Here is a 20646-nt window from a genome sequence, read left to right as displayed (position 1 = left end):
TGCCCAAGAGAGGGGGTGTTAGGGGTGTTAATGATTAACTATGAATTAGACTACTCAATGTGATCTTATAATGTAGGCCTATATGATGGCTCTTCCCTGATGTTGCCCTTTGTTCTTATTGTCTCCACTCAAGCACTGTATTCAGTCGATCCTTATGACTTTGATGTAATGTCATGAATTGAAATTTATGTAATATAGTTATATTTTTTTCTATATTTCTCTGTTTATTAGTGTTTATTGATAATAATGATTGACTGAGTTTGCTATTGAGCTAATATGTGATTTTTAGATTTTCAAGATGTATTATACATATATATCTGATTGAGGTCAAAGGATGTCTTGTTACCAATTGTAGGTGGAGTTCACTCTGAGCCACGAGGTGTGTAGCCACTAATGAAATGTTTGTGATGATTGGTCAGTGAGCCATGAGGTGTGGAGCCACTAATGACATGTTTGTGATGATTGGTCACTGTGAGCCCTGTCTTTTGTATACAGATATGTTTATTCCATTTGTCAGCATATACTTGGTCTTTGACCATTTGTATAAATGATAATTTGTATAAATGATCTTTACTCAGCAAGTGAAGACAGTGTGCCAGTGTCCCTTCTTCCTCAAAGTATCTACTCCACCAAGGCACCTGTCATAAAGACTATTGTGCAAGAGACTTGATGACAAATACTACTACTAATCATAATAATAATATAAATAACAATGCGAAGTGTCTGTGTGCGAGCAGAATTGTGTTTGGCCACAGCGATGCCATTTTACATGCGGCTGAATCTTTGAAGTGTAAAGACCCTGCGGGTGACCTAATGGAGCCAGATTTCTTAATTGGGTAGGTATGCCCTAATTACCCAATGATTGCTCTAATTACCTAATGATGTGATGTAACTCAAGCGATGATGACATCATCTGGTGACATCATCGCTAATGACTGCTCGAGTGATATCGCTCACTGATGACATCATCATTGAGTGCTCAAGTGACTGGTGACATATCAGTGACATGGGGGGGCATCTGGGTAGTGTAGAGGCAAAAGCACTCGCCTACCACCAGACTCAATTCCCGGCAGCAGCACCCCCGGCTTGGTCAGACGCCCCCACAGACACAATTGGCCGTGTCTGTGGGTGGGAAGCTGGTGGGGTAATGGGAGGCGGCAATACAACATAAAGGATGCCAACTGCCGTAAAACACCACAGAAGAAGAATCTGTGATTTATGATGAATTTGAGTGTGTCCCGGAGGCCCTGGAGACCGTTGTGCTCCAGACCCGGCGGGGTCTAACTCCCAGGGGGGTCCAACTCCCACGGATCCACTAGTAATAATATAATAGTAAAGGCCAAGTAGGTAAAGGTAGAGGAAAGTAGAGCACACACATCTACTCACAGAGGCAGAAAAGAGAGAGAAATAGAGTCCGCACACTGGATTAGCTGGCTCCCGGTCAGTTTATTAACGTTTTGATTAAAGGGTCTTCATCAGAATGAAGCAGGAAGTAGGAGGACCACTCCTATACATCACACAACTCAATCCAGGTGAAAACACTGATGCCAATCAAGAATCATACAGACCAATATTACAAACATGAGTCTATATAAGTGCAGAGTGGAAAGGCTTCGCTGCAGAGAGCTGACCACCAACAAAATTAAACAAATGCATTCCCAAGAACAATAGATAGACCATTCAAATGTATACTAGAATAGATCAGTGTAGGAAATAAAGAATACATTTAACACGTAGCTTATTTAGATGTATTGTGTGTGTGTGTGTGTGTGTGTGTGTGTGTGTATGTGTGTGTGTGTGTGTCTGTGTATATATATATATATATATATATATATATATATATATATATATATATATATATATATATATATATATAGTGTGTGTGTGTGTGTGTGTGTGTGTGTGTGTGTGTGTGTGTGTGTGTGTGTACACTGGAGTAGGGTAGGGTAGGGCATCTTCTATTCTATCTCCATCATTCCCATTCTCTGTATCCTCAGGCTGCCCTGTGAGTTTTAGGAAACCCCTTCACAGCTTCATTCCTCGCTGCAATATCCCTCCGCTGCTGTATATAGTACTCAGTATCGCATGCGGATTGCGGATGCTCTGGTGCCTCATGGATAAAACTGGTTGCATAAAGTGACACGTTTTATCATCATAATAACAGATGTTTTGTTGCAGTGGTGGTGGTATGTTTCCCCACCTTCCCACATTCACTCAACGGAAGCAGTAGATCCGGCTGCCTGTGCTGAGACGCATGCGCAGTATGCGTTCCTTTTCAATCGAGGTGTGAAGCTTCGGTCGGATCATGTCAGGCGATACTGCGGACTACAATAGGTAAAAACACCCCCGCTTCGCAGTCAAACAGCAGTGCTGCGGTGTTATTTAGTTACAGTGAGCTCTGGGCTCTGAGCGGCCTATAATTTATAGCTGTCAGTTTGCCTGACGTTTAACGGAGCAGACAGAGTCCTGGCTAGCTTAGCTATGCTAACGTTACGTTATGCGTGTGTGATTTTTGGGTGGGTTTTGTAACGTTATTCTCAAATCTGCCAGTCTGTGCATACCACGACTCAGGCGATCTGGCCAGGTTCTCAGAGAAAAACAAATCTCTTGTGTTGACACATGTTTTACATTATGGCTGTCAAAAAGGGTCAGAGCAGTTAACGTTATGTCTAGCTAGCCAGTAGCAGTTTAGCTTTATGGCCACTAAAACGTCTCGTCTGTTGTTGATACAAGAGGCAAGACGTCACACCAACTCAATAACGTCATTTACTATGACAAACGCATTAGTTCTCTAGTCATTACCAAATGTAGCTGTAAACGTTACATATTGACTGTCCTAACGTTACTTGATATTTTGAGAGGTAGCGTTAGCCACCCTGTGCTCAAATCAGTTGGAAAAACCTGCTCTGTGCTGGTTTGCGTTAATTTCTTCAAGCCTTGTTCTACCTGTCTTTTCTTGATCAGCTCTAGAGAAACCGACCATGGAGGCCATGGAGACGGCCCTGATGGGATGGAGCCTGATGGTGTCATTGAGGCGAGTCAACACGCACACACACTTCAATATCTTTATTTGTGTTCACATTTAGACATGAAATCCTTGAACACAAACAATAATAGATGCATAAACAATGGACAATTTCAGAATAATGATATCTAGTCTGAGTCTATGGATAAAGGAAACGGCACCTCCTCCAAATGTGGCCAGTGCCTTGCCTGTTTCCTGGTCTGGGCAGTCCTGCCCTCTGCCCGTGCACGCACGCACGCACGCACGCACGCACGCACACACACACACACACACACACACACACACACACACACACACACACACACACACACACACACACACACACACACACACAGTTTACTGTACATAAGAAATGGCTGGTGTAAGTTGGGGGGAATGGAGCCCTGAGGTGCAAACCTGTATAGTCTGTTACTGGTAACCCTGCCATAGGCCCTTTTCACAGTGGCCATTAGGTGTTGAAAAAGCAGGTGCAAGCAAAACAGCTTGCACAGTAATGAGCGTTTCCAACTTCCATGATTGGAAGTTGGAAACCCTCATTACTGTTTTGCTTGCACCTGTGTTTATCCTGCCTTTTCGACACAAAATGGCCACTGTGAAAAGGGTCCATTAGGAGACCCCAGTGCCCGTAGGCTGACTAGTCAAACATGCTTGTAAGAGTCCTTACACATCAAAAGCGATGCGAATTTACGGCACGAAATTGGGATGAGAGTTTTGACCCACCTGTCAATTACAGCCACAGATGTGTACACGTCGGAAGCGAATTTCTGAAAAATCGACCGTGGTTCGAAAAAATAAACGCCGCAATAACGCTCAGCGAAACTTCGCCGTTGGTATGCACGGTTGCATTGACTGATATACAGTAGGTTCGGAAAATATTATTGACGTGCGAATTAATCGCACGAAAAAAATGCTCCCGATGTGTAAGGACCTTGACTGTTAGGCCTACAATTACCCCCAGGCTCAATTCTCAAGAGAATGGATCCCTCTTTCCTTATGACCATAAAACCTGTGGAAATCTGTATCAGGCATTAAACTCTCCTTATTTCTGCATTCTGAAGGTTTCAGTAGGGTCAGATGGAACAACCTGAACATATGAGAATCCTAGTAGCTTCTCAAGGTCAGTGGTTATTGTTTTAAACGACAAAGCTTGACGAGTATCGGCTAGTTGTCTGGGACACGATGCCTGACGCATGCACACTGGCATCATTTGGTGATCCTGCTGGAAAAGCGAATTAATTTAGAGGTCCTGGGCATGTTAAAAGTTTCCGCTGATTCTACCCTTGTGGGCCTTTTTGTTGAGCAATGTGTTACATCTGGCATCTTTCGGACTATCTTTGCTGTTCGGGTGCTGTGGCTACTGTCTGTAGAAGACGAAATGATGCCAGTGTGCATGCGTCGGGTGTCAGGTCCCAGACAACTAGCCGATTCTCCTCAAACGTTGTCTCCTAAAACAATAACCGCTCACTTTTTGATGCAAACTAGGATTCCGACATGTTAAGGTTGTTCCATCTGAACCTACCGAAACCTTCAGAATGTGGAAATAAGGTGAGTTTAATAATGCCTAAATGATCTCCACAAGTTTTGAGACTTGAGCCTTGAGCCACTGATATATTCAATCTAATTTAGTCATTTAGGTGAACATCTCAACAGTGATCCATGGTACTGTAATGTTAGTCTGTTATTTTACCTTGTAAATTACAAGCAGAACAAGTCCCTCTGATGTGTATATTTGCTTGGTATGTACAGTACAAGAAAGCAGATATACGAGGCAATGGAGTCGTGGCTGTAAAGGCGGGGATGGGACTGGGAGTGGATCCTTAAGGCAGTGGCTCTGCTTCTGTACATAACATGACAACCAGGCTTTTTAGAACGAACTGTTCCCTTACTAGTAGAGGATACATAATAACATACAAGTGGCTTGACAGGTTATGAACCCCCCCCCACCCTTTTAAGTCTTCCCAAAAGTCCAAATAAAATGAAAAATGTCTTTTGTCTTTTTGTTGTTGTTGACCTTGTTAGCTGATTCTCATAACGTACTACAGCTATTTAACAATCAATTGAAAAAGCACTAACGTTTCTTCTTGTGTTTTTAGATCAAATTCCCATTAGTTGTAACTTCCTGGAAAAGACTGTATTTGTAGTGGTTAGCTCACAGTGCACCAGTGCACGCGCACACAAATTCCACCCGATAATACCATGACACAGACTATTGATCGATCACCTTAACACAGGATTGAAGCTCTTTGTGTATTTCTGTGCTGTTCAGAGCAACTGGACCGAGATCACAGAGAACTTTGACGACATGGACCTGAGAGAGACTCTTCTCAGAGGAATCTATGCCTACGGTTTTGAGAAGCCATCCGCCATCCAGCAAAGGGCGATCATTCCATGCATTAAAGGTTAGAGTAACATGTGTTGCTGCACTGTTTCTCATTAATTACTAGGGATGGGCATTTCTAGCAAAAACACTATTCGAAATTCGCTGGCCAAAGTCGACTTTTAATCGAAATTCGATTTTCTTTTTTCTTTTTTTTTATTATTTTTTCTTTTTTTAGTGAAATGTTGCATTGTCTCCCCTGATTCTAAGTATAGTCGAATCGCTTGGTTTGAGCAAGTAAAACATTTTTTATAAGCATTTTAAGCAAGGTTTATGGAAAAATGAATGGCAGATGAAATCCCATGAAGAGGGAGAGGTTGCTTATAAAAATAATTTTACTTGCTCAAACCAAGCGATTCGACTATACTTAGAATCAGGGGAGACACAATGCAACATTTCACTCACAATTTTTTTTTTTTTTTTCAATAAACGAATTTCGACTTTCAATAATAAAAGTCGATCTTGATAATAACAACGATTATTCGAAATTCGATGCCCATCCCTATTAATTACCTAACTATGGTGGGCCGCCATAGTCTTAATTTGTCTCATTATAATCTCTAATTTGTAAATAATTTTCGCTCTCAAAGTGCACCAGATTGATGCATTTAACTTTAAACTGTACAAAATGTTCTTCCGGGTCCGGGGTCCGGGCCACCCACCACAATCTCAACTAAATCCTGTGGGAAACGTTGTACTGTAGGGATGTATAAATGAGCTTGTATTGGGATGGAAAGCAGAGGAATTTAAGCATGTTTCAGAAGTAATAGATCAAGAATAACAGGGCATTAAACGTCAACAACTGGCTCCACTAGAGCATTATAATGTTTTATCTGCTTTACAAGAATAGCACGTTTTAGGAATATCAGAGCAGTGTTTTTGTTTTTAACTTGCAACGTATAGGACTTTTGCTAAATGCTAAGGTGAGAAAGTTGGCGAGAGTACTGCCGTTTGAGCAGCTGTTCACACATCGATGGTTGTTGTCATCATTGTCACACCTATCTTTTCCTGACCTCTTCTCCTGACCCCGCCCCCAGGCCTCGATGTCATCGCCCAGGCCCAATCAGGAACGGGGAAGACGGCAACCTTTGCCATCTCCATCCTGCAGCAGCTGGAGATCAGTGATTCCAAGGATAAAGAGAAGGAATCCAGCACTCAGGCCCTGGTCCTCGCTCCTACCAGGGAGCTCGCACAGCAGGTAGGCCAGAGAGAGCTCGCACAGCAGGTAGGCCAGAGAGAGCTCACACAGCAGGTAGGCCAGAGAGCTCACACAGCAGGTAGGCCACAGAGAGCTCACACAGCAGGTAGGCCACAGAGAGAGCTCACACAGCAGGTAGGCAACAGAGAGAGCTCACACAGCAGGTAGGCCACAGAGAGAGCTCACACAGCAGGTAGGCCACAGAGAGCTCACACAGCAGGTAGGCCACAGAGAGCTCACACAGCAGGTAGGCCACAGACAGAGCTCACACAGCAGGTAGGCCACAGAGAGAGCTCACACAGCAGGTAGGCCACAGAGAGCTCACACAGCAGGTAGGCCACAGAGAGCTCACACAGCAGGTAGGCCAGAGAGAGAGCTCGCACAGCAGGTAGGCCACAGAGAGCTCACACAGCAGGTAGGTCACAGAGAGCTCACACAGCAGGTAGGCCACAGAGAGCTCACACAGCAGGTAGGCCACAGAGAGCTCACACAGCAGGTAGGCCCCAGAGGGCTCACACAGCAGGTAGGCCACAGAGAGCTCACACAGCAGGTAGGCCACAGAGAGCTCACACAGCAGGTAGGCCCCAGAGAGCTCACACAGCAGGTAGGCCACAGAGAGAGCTCACACAGCAGGTAGGCCACAGAGAGAGCTCACACAGCAGGTAGGCCACAGAGAGCTCACACAGCAGGTAGGCCACAGAGAGCTCACACAGCAGGTAGGTCACAGAGAGCTCACACAGCAGGTAGGCCACAGAGAGAGCTCACACAGCAGGTAGGCCAGAGAGAGCTCACACAGCAGGTAGGCCACAGAGAGAGCTCACACAGCAGGTAGGTCACAGAGAGCTCACACAGCAGGTAGGCCACAGAGAGCTCACACAGCAGGTAGGCCACAGAGAGAGCTCACACAGCAGGTAGGTCACAGAGAGAGCTCACACAGCAGGTAGGCCACAGAGAGCTCACACAGCAGGTAGGCCCCAGAGAGCTCACACAGCAGGTAGGTCACAGAGAGCTCACACAGCAAGTAGGTCACAGAGAGCTCACACAGCAGGTAGGCCACAGAGAGCTCACACAGCAGGTAGGCCACAGGGAGCTCACACAGCAGGTAGGCCACAGAGAGAGCTCACACAGCAGGTAGGTCACAGAGAGAGCTCACACAGCAGGTAGGCCCCAGAGAGCTCACACAGCAGGTAGGTCACAGAGAGCTCACACAGCAGGTAGGTCACAGAGAGCTCACACAGCAGGTAGGCCACAGAGAGCTCACACAGCAGGTAGGCCCCAGAGAGCTCACACAGCAGGTAGGCCACAGAGAGCTCACACAGCAGGTAGGCCACAGAGAGCTCACACAGCAGGTAGGCCACAGAGAGAGCTCACACAGCAGGTAGGCCACAGAGAGCTCACACAGCAGGTAGGCCACAGAGAGCTCACACAGCAGGTAGGCCCCAGAGAGCTCACACAGCAGGTAGGCCACAGAGAGAGCTCACACAGCAGGTAGGCCACAGAGAGCTCACACAGCAGGTAGGCCACAGAGAGCTCACACAGCAGGTAGGCCACAGAGAGCTCACACAGCAGGTAGGCCACAGAGAGCTCACACAGCAGGTAGGCCACAGAGAGCTCACACAGCAGGTAGGTCACAGAGAGCTCACACAGCAGGTAGGCCACAGAGAGAGCTCACACAGCAGGTAGGTCACAGAGAGAGCTCACACAGCAGGTAGGCCACAGAGAGAGCTCACACAGCAGGTAGGCCACAGAGAGCTCACACAGCAGCAGGTAGGCCACAGAGAGCTCACACAGCAGGTAGGCCACAGAGAGCTCACACAGCAGGTAGGTCACAGAGAGCTCACACAGCAGGCAGGCCACAGAGAGCTCACACAGCAGGTAGGTCACAGAGAGAGCTCACACAGCAGGTAGGTCACAGAGAGCTCACCCAGCAGGTAGGCCACAGAGAGCTCACACAGCAGGTAGGCCACAGAGAGCTCACACAGCAGGTAGGCCACAGAGAGCTCACACAGCAGGTAGGTCACATAGAGCTCACACAGCAGGTAGGCCACAGAGAGCTCACACAGCAGGTAGGCCACAGAGAGCTCACACAGCAGGTAGGCCAGAGAGAGCTCACACAGCAGGTAGGCCACAGAGAGAGCTCACACAGCAGGTAGGTCACAGAGAGCTCACACAGCAGGTAGGCCACAGAGAGCTCACACAGCAGGTAGGTCACAGAGAGCTCACACAGCAGGTAGGCCAGAGAGAGAGCTCACACAGCAGGTAGGCCCCAGAGAGCTCACACAGCAGGTAGGCCACAGAGAGAGCTCACACAGCAGGTAGGTCACAGAGAGCTCACACAGCAGGTAGGTCACAGAGAGCTCACACAGCAGGTAGGCCACAGAGAGCTCACACAGCAGGTAGGTCACAGAGAGCTCACACAGCAGGTAGGCCAGAGAGAGAGCTCACACAGCAGGTAGGCCCCAGAGAGCTCACACAGCAGGTAGGCCACAGAGAGAGCTCACACAGCAGGTAGGTCACAGAGAGCTCACACAGCAGGTAGGCCACAGAGAGCTCACACAGCAGGTAGGTCACAGAGAGCTCACACAGCAGGTAGGCCACAGAGAGCTCATACAGCAGGTAGGCCCCAGAGAGCTCACACAGCAGGTAGGTCACAGAGAGCTCACACAGCAGGTAGGCCAGAGAGAGAGCTCACACAGCAGGTAGGCCAGAGAGAGAGCTCGCACAGCAGGTAGGCCACAGAGAGCTCACACAGCAGGTAGGTCACAGAGAGCTCACACAGCAGGTAGGCCACAGAGAGCTCACACAGCAGGTAGGTCACAGAGAGCTCACACAGCAGGTAGGCCACAGAGAGCTCACACAGCAGGTAGGTCACAGAGAGCTCATACAGCAGGTAGGTCACAGAGAGCTCATACAGCAGGTAGGCCAGAGAGAGAGCTCATACAGCAGGTAGGCCCCAGAGAGCTCATACAGCAGGTAGGTCACAGAGAGCTCGCACAGCAGGTAGGCCACAGAGAGCTCACACAGCAGGTAGGTCACAGAGAGCCCACACAGCAGGTAGGCCACAAAGTCCTGCTTCCATCAGTGCCATCCACAATGGAGGGATTTCAAATATTTCCTTTGAAGTCAATGGAATGGAGTTCATGTTGCGTCCGATGCACGTCTCCAAGCTCAAGAGTCACAGAGCGTCAATTTTCAGCATGAAAATGTGTTCGTCCTGACAGTATAGCAATCGGCTATGATGCTTTCATTAAAAAAAAAGTGACACACATACTTTCAAAAGCAGGTAATTATAACCTACCGTACTATAATAATTGTCTGCCTAGTTTGTGTCTATGGTTTGTACCAGCTCAGCATTCTTTTTGTGCGCAGTAAAAACATAAATCATCATCATCATCAATAACTAAAAGGGAGCAAGTGGGCTCTGCGATTCTTGTCCCGGAAGTGATGTCACTCATCAGTGATGTCATAAGTGCATATTTATTTATTGGTGGAGCCTGCAGTGGGGTGTATCTATTAACTCTGCTTCCGCATATCGATTCATCTAGTAGACTCTTTCCCCTTCTGCCCCTTTCAAAATAAAAGGTATTTTGTGTGGATCAGCTAGAAAGATGACTTGACACAACACTGATGGGAACAGGTTGAAATGAGTTGGTCATTTAACTAGCCTGCAAGCCAGTTTGTGCAACACACCAAACACACACACACTCACACTCCTGCTGCGAGGCATTCATTTGACTAAGATTTTCAGTGTTTGCGATACTTGTGTGTTGAAGATATACTCTTTCCGCTTTTTCTGCCGTTGATTCCTGCCTCTGTGTCTGTGATCTTACGGGGGAAAGTCAATGTTTTTTTTTTAATGGGCATTTCACTTAAATGCATAAAATAAGATGCTTAACAAAAGTTTATGGCTGTGGTCATTTGGGTTCAGCAGGATAATCTTTGTGAACGTGAATCACTTTTATGCCCTTTGAAGTGTTTTCTAAAAATCGTGTTAAAAATGCATTTATGTTCCAAAAGTCATAAAAGTGATTCACATTTGTGAATATTATCCTTGCTGAACCCAAATTACTCCTCCCATAAACTTTTGTTAACCACAGACCTTATTTTATGCATTTAAGCAAAATCCCCATTCCGCCTTCCAACTACAAAAATACGTCATCCCTGTGGTTACTCTATTGTCCTGTCTGTGTCTGGTAGATTCAGAAGGTGGTCCTGGCCCTGGGCGATTACATGGGAGCCACCTGCCACGCCTGCATCGGAGGCACCAACGTCCGCAACGAGATGCAGAAGCTCCACGCCGAGGCGCCGCACATCATCGTGGGCACTCCTGGAAGGGTCTACGATATGCTCAACAGGGGTTATATCTGTGAGTAGGGAACCACTGAAACGGCATCGCACACTAGCACACGTTAAAAATGTATCGCAGGTGTTACCCTCTTCCTGTACTGGTTGTTTGGCTGTTCTGCCAAAAGTCATATATATTTGCCTCTGACATTGAAGGTCATGGAAATTGACATGTGGTACATGAGTCTGCTGCATGCATACATAGACAATATAATCAGATTTTGAAGATTGATTTTATTTATTTATTTTTTCCAGTCATTACAAACTAGGGCTGTGCAATTAATCACATTTTAATCTCAATTTCAATATTGGCTTCCCACAATTATGAAAACAAGATAATTGAGATAAAAAAATTATAGTATTCATTTTAGTTAGGCTATTTATTTATATATTTTTTCCTTTGCTTTTCAGTTCAATTGTGTTTAAATTTAAAAGAGATTTTGCATTAAAACTGTTGGTAAAAATGGGCGATGACATCAGACATTATAATGGTGTGACGAGTTACCTATGATAGATAATACAATATTTACAGTAAATGCCCTCTGCCGTTAGCTAGCTGTTAGTCATTAGCTACGTTTGCTAACTAAATCTTCAGCAGGCTCAAAACGCCACGATAGTAACTTTTAACCAGTTCGAGTCGCGCTCTTTCCATAAAGCCCATCAGCTTTGATATCTGTTGGTCGATTTGTTGACAAGAAGCGATATTTTGGCTTCTAAAATGTTCACAGAGATATGACCGGAAACAGTATGGCCGCCACTTCCATTTTATCGCAGACAAAAGGGTTTACTGAAGACAAGTCACTGAAAGCCTAAATGCAATAATACTATTTGCATCTTGGTAAAACATTATTTTGTCTAAACATCGACTTTGTCTATGCATTATGAAAGTGCTGTTGCATCAAGGTTGATGTGTGTGTCGACTGTTTGTAATTGAGGTGTCGGTGAGGAGATCTGAGTCAAGCTGGTGACCTCTCATTCTGTTCCTCAGCCCCTAAGCGCATCAAGATGTTTGTCTTGGATGAAGCCGATGAGATGTTGAGTCGAGGATTCAAGGATCAGATCTATGAGATCTTTCAAAAATTAACATCCAACATCCAAGTGAGTTTGAGCTTCACTCAAGCTGCTGCTGTGTGTGTGTGTGTGTGTGTGTGTGTGTGTGTGTGTCTTCCTTCCTCCTTTAGTTGCATTGGACAGTAGAACAGGTGTTTGTTTGGTTAGTGGGTGCATGAGAGAAGTTGGGGATTGCATACAGTGCATTTCCATCTGAAAAAATTGCCCTTAATCCCAGCTACCTGCTTGCCTTTTTAGCTTCTCCACATTCGGTCAGGACAGGGGAGATCTGGAATAGTCATAGAATACAAAATCAGAAGAGAATTGGGAAATTGTCTACAAGTCAATTAAGTTACATTATGAAAGAGCAGTAACCAAAAAAGTCATCAGTGACAATAGCCAAAATGAATTTTTAACAACGTGTCATATTTGAGGAAACGTGAGGGTATTTTAATTGGCACACAATGTCTCAGGACCTGCCTGGTTTGGTGCTGTTGTATTTTTGATGCCAACAGCAGAGAGTTGGCACACTTCCCGGCCCTCTGCCATCTGTGCTTGTGTTTATTGTTCATGGATTAATAACTAAAGGTTGGTGGGCGTCCGGGTAGTGTAGCGGTAGATTCCCTGCCTACTAACACGAGGGTCGCAGGTTCGCCCCCCCGTGTTACCTCCGGCTTGGTCGGCCACCCATACAGGCACGATTGGCTGTGTCTGTGGGTGGGAAGCCGGATTAGGGGTATGTGCCCTGGTCGCTGCACTAGCGCCTCCTCTGGTCGGTCGGGGCGCCTGTTCGGGGTGCAAGGGCACTGTTGGGAATAGCGTGATCCTCCCACGTGCTACATCCTGCCGGTGAAGCTCCCCGTTGTCGGGTGAAGAGAAGCGGCTGGCAACTGCGCATGTGTCGGAGGAAGCATGGTGCTAGTCTACGACTCTCCCCTGATGGGGAGAAAATGGTGGGGAAATCAGAAAAAAACAAGGTTGGCGTATGAGAGCACACCCCAGGCTTGTGGGTTTGTAGGGTTACTCTTTTGTTACTATCTTGCTTAAGGGACCATACTGGTGTTTTTGCATGTTTCAGTTGGCTAAAAATTCACATCTGGTTTAATTTACTACCGACCATTTTCCAAGACATAACGTTTTTAGATGCTTGGAATCTCCATGTTCTCCGTTGTTTGTGTGAGTTGCCCCCAGGTGCTGCAGTTTCCTCCCACAGTAGAAAGGATGATATATTATGTATATGATAATGATATGCATGTAAAGGCTCTTTGAGACATGCTTGCGTTGTGATATAGATACACTCGCTTGACTTGAATACATTTCCAATCATTTTAGTACAGTACAAAAATCAACTTGCTTTCCATGCAGAGAACACCCACACAGAATGTATGTCTTTGCCAGAAAATAGTCCCCCAAAGAAAAGATTGTTTTACAAACTATAACTTCAAAGGTTCACTCCATGGCTTCTTAACCTTGGGCTAGCTGGAGCAGCAGAACAATTTGAAGGTAGATTTATCACCTGAACATAACAGAATTAAATCAAGTAAAAAAAAAAAAGAGTAAATATTCCAAAATCTAAAAATGTATGGCATGCTTTGGAAAATGGTCGGTAGTAATGTAAAGTACGTGTGCAGTGTAGTAAATGGACTAAAACCCCGGTATATGATCCTTAAGAAAATACAATACTTCTCATCTGAATTATATTACTATGGTCCACTTGTATGTTCTTCCCCAAGGCTCAAACTGGCAAGGAATCCTCCCCCCCCCTCTCCCCCAATTTCTGGCTGTGGCAGTTTTTGGCCAGCACATGCGGGCCCTATATCTGGCTTTGTCCAGTCCAATTTGCGTGCCGTTTTGGGTTCCACTTCTGTTGAGGGATGTCTGCTGCACTGTTTGCACTTTGCATCACTGATGCTGTCATACATATTGTGACATCATTGTGATGTCATCAGTGAATGTAACTAAAAATCACAATTGCACAAGTGACATCACTGATGTCACAATGCCTATTGCACAAGTGACATCACTGATGTCACAATGCCTATGGCATCATCAGTGCGCACAATTGCCCAACTTTGCATCACTGATGACATCACCCACTGATGACATCACAATGATGTCACAATGCCTATGATATCATCAGTGTCTATGACATCATCAGTGATGTCATAAGATGATTTTGGTCAATAATTGTCCACAGATCTTGCTACCGATTTATTTCCTGAGGCACACAAATGTAGAGTGTTGTTGACGTTAGACACCCGCTAGTCATTTGTCAATCCTAGTAAAGACCGTCTGTCCACTAGGTGGTGCTGCTGTCGGCCACCATGCCTGCCGAGGTGCTGGAGGTGACCGTGAAGTTCATGAGAAGGCCGATTCAGATCCTGGTCAAGAAGGAAGAACTGACCTTGGAGGGAATCAAGCAGTTCTACATCAGCGTTGAACGAGAGGTGAGAGAGCGAGGATGGATGGATGGAGGGATGACAGATGGTACAAGAGGGAGTGGAGGATGGGTTGTTAAGAGAAAACCAATGCCTGGAGGGAGTCACGCAGTCCTACTGTTAACTCACACAAAGATGAGACGGAGGTGTTAAATCACATAGTCCTACTGTTAACTCACACAAAGATGAGACAGAGGTGTTAAATCACATAGTCCTACTGTTAACTCACACAAAGATGAGACAGAGGTGTTAAATCACATAGTCCTACTGTTAACTCACACAAAGATGAGACGGAGGTGTTAAATCACATAGTCCTACTGTTAACTCACACAAAGATGAGACGGAGGTGTTAAATCACGTAGTCCTACTGTTAACTCACACAAAGATGAGACAGAGGTGTTGAATCACGTAGTCCTACTGTTAACTCACACAAAGATGAGACAGAGGTGTTAAATCACATAGTCCTACTGTTAACTCACACAAAGATGAGACAGAGGTGTTGAATCACGTAGTCCTACTGTTAACTCACACAAAGATGAGACGGATGTCAGTGTTTCCCACAGGATTTTGAGTATTTGTGGTGGGGGACCGCAGACCCCCTAGGGGGGTGTGGGGGCATGCCCCCCCGCAAGATTTTCTTTAAACATTTTAAAGTAAAATGCATGAATTTGGTGTACTTTGAGAAAGCATAAGAGGAAAATTAAAAGGCTAGATCTATGAAGAACATGTCATCATTACTGTGCTGTGGGTTTACAATGACAAACAAAATTTCTCCCTATAGGTCAGGGATACTCAACTTGCTTTGCCACTTTCGTGACATGATAGAAGGCGAGGGGCCAGTTAATAAACAAACAATATACATTTTTCTGTAGCGGATTGTAGGTTTTTGGGGTGTCAGCCGGAGTTTAGGCTGACAATGTTGTGTACACCGGATAGTTAGTTAGGTTAAGTTAGTTAGGTTAAGTACATACATAAGTGCCTGGGTAGCGAGCAGATGGCGGTATTTGACAATTTAGCAGCTAAATCATAGATTATTGAAAGATATTCCATATTCCAGACTGAAATGCTATAACAGAAGTATTGGCCAGAATCATCTTCTTGTGGCGGTCAAAATCCTTTTGTGGCGGCCCGCCACAAATTCCTTTATGTATGGGAAACACTGGAGGTGTTGAATCACGTAGTCCTACTGTTAACTCACACAAAGATGAGACGGAGGTGTTGCAATACAGTGATGATGATTTCCGCAAAATGGAAAAAACAGACAGAATCATGGAATTTGTTAATAAAAATTGAATCAACTGTAGAACATGAGATATTGTAGAATTTTCTATAATTTGTCTGAAATTGATAAAAGTAGGCCTAATTATCAAAATCAAAAGTAGACTTCATTATTGTAGTAACCTAAATGATTTAATGATTGTAAAATTGGTTTTGACTTTGAGAAACATGTCGAAGAGGCTGTCTGAGAGAGCCAAGTCATCAAAACAACAACAAAATATCAATCCTAACCCCTAAACTAAAATTAAAATGAAAAAAGGGCGGGGAAAAAAGAATAAATTGGGAAAAACTAAAAAGGCTTTCATATGGCCCTAAAAGAATGGCATATATCAATTTAGAAAAGAAACGTAGCCATGCTCTTCTCTCGACTGTTTGATATCAATTGACCAGTGTTTCAGCACAAGGCCTTCGTCAGGGGGTAGAGGGGCTGGCTATGCTATACACTTCCATATATAGAGTGATGCACTCTGGGGGAAATGAATAACCACCTACCCCGCGGAGGATTTCTGTTTGTCCCAAATACATAATTTATCATCCCCGGGACGAGGGGACGTTGTGAGTCTCGAGCCCTGCTGGAAAGCTGCCAGCTACCATCGTCTCATTGCTAAAAGGTATGTTGCCTTCCATTTTGGCAGTGATGGCCTAAAGGTTAGAAAAGCGAGCTTGTGACCAGAAGAAGGTCATTGGTTCAATCCCTGGAAACGGCAGGATAAATCTGGGTGGTGAAAGTGAAAAAGCAGCTCTTTTGTAAGCGCTCAAGGGCCGTTAAAAACCCCAACCGCTCCAGTAGAACTGCTCAGTGGCCAGGAAATCAGACTGGTTGTACTAGTCAGCTTCCAGGTGTGAATGTTTGTGCGTGTTTGTTTGTCTTTTGCCTGATGAAGACCTACTGTCTGGGTTGAAACGTGGCAAGTGTAGTCAGTAAATATTGGGAGCTGCTCCATATCCACTCTTTTTACCTTCAGAGTGTATTTTTCCTGCTTGGTTCACCCATTCGTTCATCAAGAACAGTAGCAAACCAGGAGGGATTCAAATGTTTTAGGTCATGGAGGCACTCTGACTTGGTAATGATGGAAACACTATCTGCGTATCTCTCTCTCTCCTTGTTAAAGGAGTGGAAGCTGGACACTCTGTGTGATCTGTACGAGACGTTGACCATCACCCAGGCCGTCATCTTCCTCAACACCCGGAGGAAGGTGGACTGGCTGACGGAGAAGATGCACGCCAGGGACTTCACTGTCTCCGCCTTGGTGAGAGATGACTGCTTTCAAAGTAATGCTGCACTTGGGCCACTTCATTTTTAAACCCCGTCAGTCTCACTCTCCTTCCCTCGGTCATCATATTTGACAGCGTATTTCAAAGCAGTATCACGCTCAAGCACATTGTCTTTTCTCCAATCTGATCACTTGCTTTGACTTCACCTAGCTAGTACTCAACTCTGTGGAGTGGGCGGGGCTTCGAAGGTCTGACTTAAAAGGTCAAAATATAGCCTTCCAACTCTAAACCTGAATTTGACAGGTTTTAAAAAATGTTGTGGTTTCTTGGTTTGCTGTTTAGTCTGTCTGGTGATAAATCAGCCATGTCATACAGATATACCGTATAGGATCATAGATCTGCAGTTGTCATTATCATATTTATTTAATTTGTACCGTAAATCTATCTTACATTTCACTGTAACTGGCATTCCAACTGTCAAAACTTTATGAAACTTGCAGATACCCAGATATAACTGGAAACTGGATTTTCTACCAAATGGGAAATGCATTTAAATTGCAGGGTTAGCAGCTAGTGCTCCAAGATAAACGTGGGGAAAACGTCTATGTAAAAAAAAAGTATATTGTAATTATTGACAATATATTTTTTTACTTTAAGATATCTGTCTAGATTTTCCCTCTGGCCATTTATGAACATGAATGATACACTGCTGCATTTACTGGTCAACTTGCAATCAAATATCTCTTGCCAACCACGTTCTTGTAAGGTTGACCTGCTGTAGTATTTATGCTCTCAAGTTAACAGTTAGAAATCACTCTTGAGTTGATGCGATCATAGTATGGCTGGCCCCAGGGGGACATTGTCAGTGTTGGTGCCTTTGCTCGACATGTGGAATCCTGCTCATTGCTGCTTGTGCTGCTGTCCCAGCATGGAGACATGGACCAGAAGGAGAGAGATGTGATCATGAGAGAGTTCAGATCCGGATCCAGCAGAGTGCTCATCACTACTGATCTGCTGGTATGCACACACACACACACACACACACACACACACAAGCGCGCATGCTCACACAAACGCACGCTCACACACACACACACACACACACACACACACACACACACACACACACACACACACACACACACGGCATTCTCACATCCACTGAGGCTCACTGTTTAAGTTAGCATGGTAAAACCATACTGATCACATGATCTCACATTGTTTGGTTCTGTCGATCAGTCTGGCCCACAGTGATTCCAGTGGGCGGGAGAACTTGCCTTGACAAACAACTCCTCCAGCCAATCAGCGTGCCAAATCAAATCCAAATCCACTCGGAAGAACGCTGAAAACGTCTTTTCCAATAACTGCACTTATGGCTGTTCTACTCTACTCACGTTAAATTAACGTTACCGCTCGTTGCTTTGGGAGCTGCCCTTACTGTTGTGCCAGCCCTGATTGGCCAGTTACGTTGTCAACTACAGAGGCAGGTCCCTGATTGGCCTGTGCACTTTGTCATTTCTGACATCGCTGTGGGCGGGCTGGCGACCAGACCGATCTGCAGAACGAAACAGAATTTGAGTTCACGTGATCAGGGTGGCTTACCAGGCTAGCTCACTGTGCCTCTGAAGCACGTCGCCGTTAGGGCATTTTGTATAGTATTTATTTATTCTAATGTTGTGTCCGTCTGTCTGCAGGCTCGTGGCATTGATGTGCAGCAGGTGTCTTTGGTCATTAACTATGACCTCCCCACCAACCGGGAGAACTACATCCACAGGTAGGAAGAGACGGTACAACTAAGATGAAATAACCACTGATTTATGCGCTTTGGTTAGAGTTGAATTTTAAAAAGGGGGAAAGTGAGTAAAGGCTCAGTTCCCTAGTTAACACATTTAAAAATAATTGTAATTGTTTTTTTCCATTTCCCACTTGTACAGTATTACCTGGCCATTGGAATAGCATGTGAATAAAGTGTTATTTGCCTTGTCCATTTTAAACACTGACAGAAAATATCGACGCAGAATTATCTTCGGATGAGAACAAACCTGTGATGATGCAGTAAACTACACTCTTCTTCATTTCCTCTGTAACTCTCTTGCGAGTGACTTTCTTCATCCTTCCCTTCCTCTGACAGGATTGGACGTGGCGGCCGTTTCGGCAGAAAGGGCGTGGCCATCAACTTTGTCACCGAGGAGGACAAGCGAGTCCTCCGCGACATCGAGACCTTTTACAACACATCCGTTCAGGAGATGCCGATGAATGTGGCGGATCTGATTTAGGCTCTTATCGACTCGACTCGACAGGCCGGCGTGTTTTTTTTAGTTTGATTCCTTTTGAATGCGGTGCGCGCTGTTTTTTGCAGAATAAAACACGAGCATTGTGCTTATTTTTATCGAAAGCGAAAGTTATCGAATCACTTGGTCTGAAATGCTGAAAGCGGATCGGGATTTCAGATGCTGTCTGAGCGAAGGTTGCGGAGTTATATTTGTGGTTCTCACTCCCCTCGTTTCTCACAAGGAGACAGGATGATGGGCTCTCACGGGTGCTTCTTTCTTAGGTATTGTTTTCCTAGGCCCATACAGGCGTATGTATTAGATATTCTCTACCGTTTGATAACCTACTTATGGACTAAGAGGTATAAGTGCTGCATGAAGTCAGCCCACTACGTGAAGCTGACGTACATAAGGCTACTCTATAGGATCAAGGGGTCAGATGTAAAATGGCCTCCCAGTATTCAGCACTTTCTTAGATACACTTCGATTTTTTTTTTTCCGTGTGCAATGTGTTTAACCTATTTAATCTTTTTTGCATTTAAAAGGGGACCAAGTGTTTTCCTCTGAATAGCGTCTCCACAGTAGTATAGCTCTCCGCTGACTTTGAATTGTATTGGACTGGTTTGAAAATAAAAGGACTGTGGTAACGTGTTTATTTTTACTTGTCTCAGGATGGAAGCTACTGAGTGCGTATACTGTGACTGCATGCTGAAAAACACACAGCTTCTGTGGCGTTTTATAAATGGGTCATTTTACAGGAATATATCTCCACTATAGTGGAAGCCAAACTTTTTACCCTTTTAGAACAATTAGAAAGGAGGATCATGCCATAATTGATCGGTGCTCTTCTTAACAGCTCGTCAGCTGGCAGAAAGTACAGTAATGGCCCAGGGCTTCTGAAGAGAGGGAACATTGATACACACCTGAAATGTGGCTAGACCGGTAGAAGGAACCGTTAAGAACAAACTGGTTAAAATGAGGGATTCATGATGGAAAAGGTGATAAATGCAATAAGCTGTGACTTCCCTACTGACTAAAGGTGCATCAGGTATTAGATTCTAATGAAAAGATGGGAGGAGAAAATGATCACGTAGTGTAGGCCCTACATACTAAAAATGTCAAAAATCATGTCCATAAAACCTCAATATATTTCCTTTCATGAAAGTAATATATATATATTATATAATATATATTATATCTCCACCCCCCCCCCACCATTATAAACATTATTTTAGACTTACCCACACCAGGGGGAAATGACAATGTGATGTTTTGACTGGCAGGCAATTAGACAGATGGACATGACAAATTGAGTTTTATGTGGAAGGAAATTATCAAATATATTTGCCAATACTACACCAAATATGATCGAATACAATAAAAAAAAAGATTGTCGACAAAGGCTAATTTCTTCTGTTGTCCCTTGAGCAGGTGGGGATTGCTTTAAAAAC

General features: G+C 44.8%; 1 protein-coding gene across 1 annotated transcript; it reads left to right on the top strand.

Annotated features, from left to right (window-relative positions):
* Nucleotides 1–2232: 2232 nt before the first annotated feature.
* On the top strand, nt 2233–19842 carry LOC310786606 (eukaryotic initiation factor 4A-II-like). The gene is made up of 11 exons (XM_083647835.1): nt 2233–2334; nt 2965–3034; nt 5292–5424; nt 6440–6600; nt 10798–10966; nt 11933–12042; nt 14298–14441; nt 16823–16960; nt 17853–17942; nt 18620–18699; nt 19057–19842. The coding sequence occupies exons 1-11, from the start codon at nt 2306–2308 to the stop codon at nt 19199–19201; spliced, it is 1269 nt and encodes a 422-aa protein (XP_083503961.1). The 5' UTR covers nt 2233–2305; the 3' UTR covers nt 19202–19842.
* The last annotated feature ends 804 nt before the right edge of the window (nt 19843–20646 follow it).

The sequence above is a fragment of the Poromitra crassiceps genome (genome assembly GCF_964638095.1).
Source record: "Poromitra crassiceps genome assembly, chromosome: 12".
Lineage (NCBI taxonomy): Eukaryota > Metazoa > Chordata > Actinopteri > Beryciformes > Melamphaidae > Poromitra > Poromitra crassiceps.
The sequence above is the reverse complement of the archived record's forward strand: the minus strand, read 5'-3'. Positions and strand labels throughout refer to the sequence as shown.

Bases quoted from the DNA above. Each gene is read 5' to 3' on its own strand.
- LOC310786606 (XM_083647835.1), top strand. From the start codon at position 2,306: ATGTCAGGCGATACTGCGGACTACAATAG. The intron at 12,043-14,297 runs GTGAGTTTGAGC...TCTGTCCACTAG, and splicing joins AATTAACATCCAACATCCAA to GTGGTGCTGCTGTCGGCCAC. The intron at 14,442-16,822 runs GTGAGAGAGCGA...TCCTTGTTAAAG, and splicing joins ACATCAGCGTTGAACGAGAG to GAGTGGAAGCTGGACACTCT.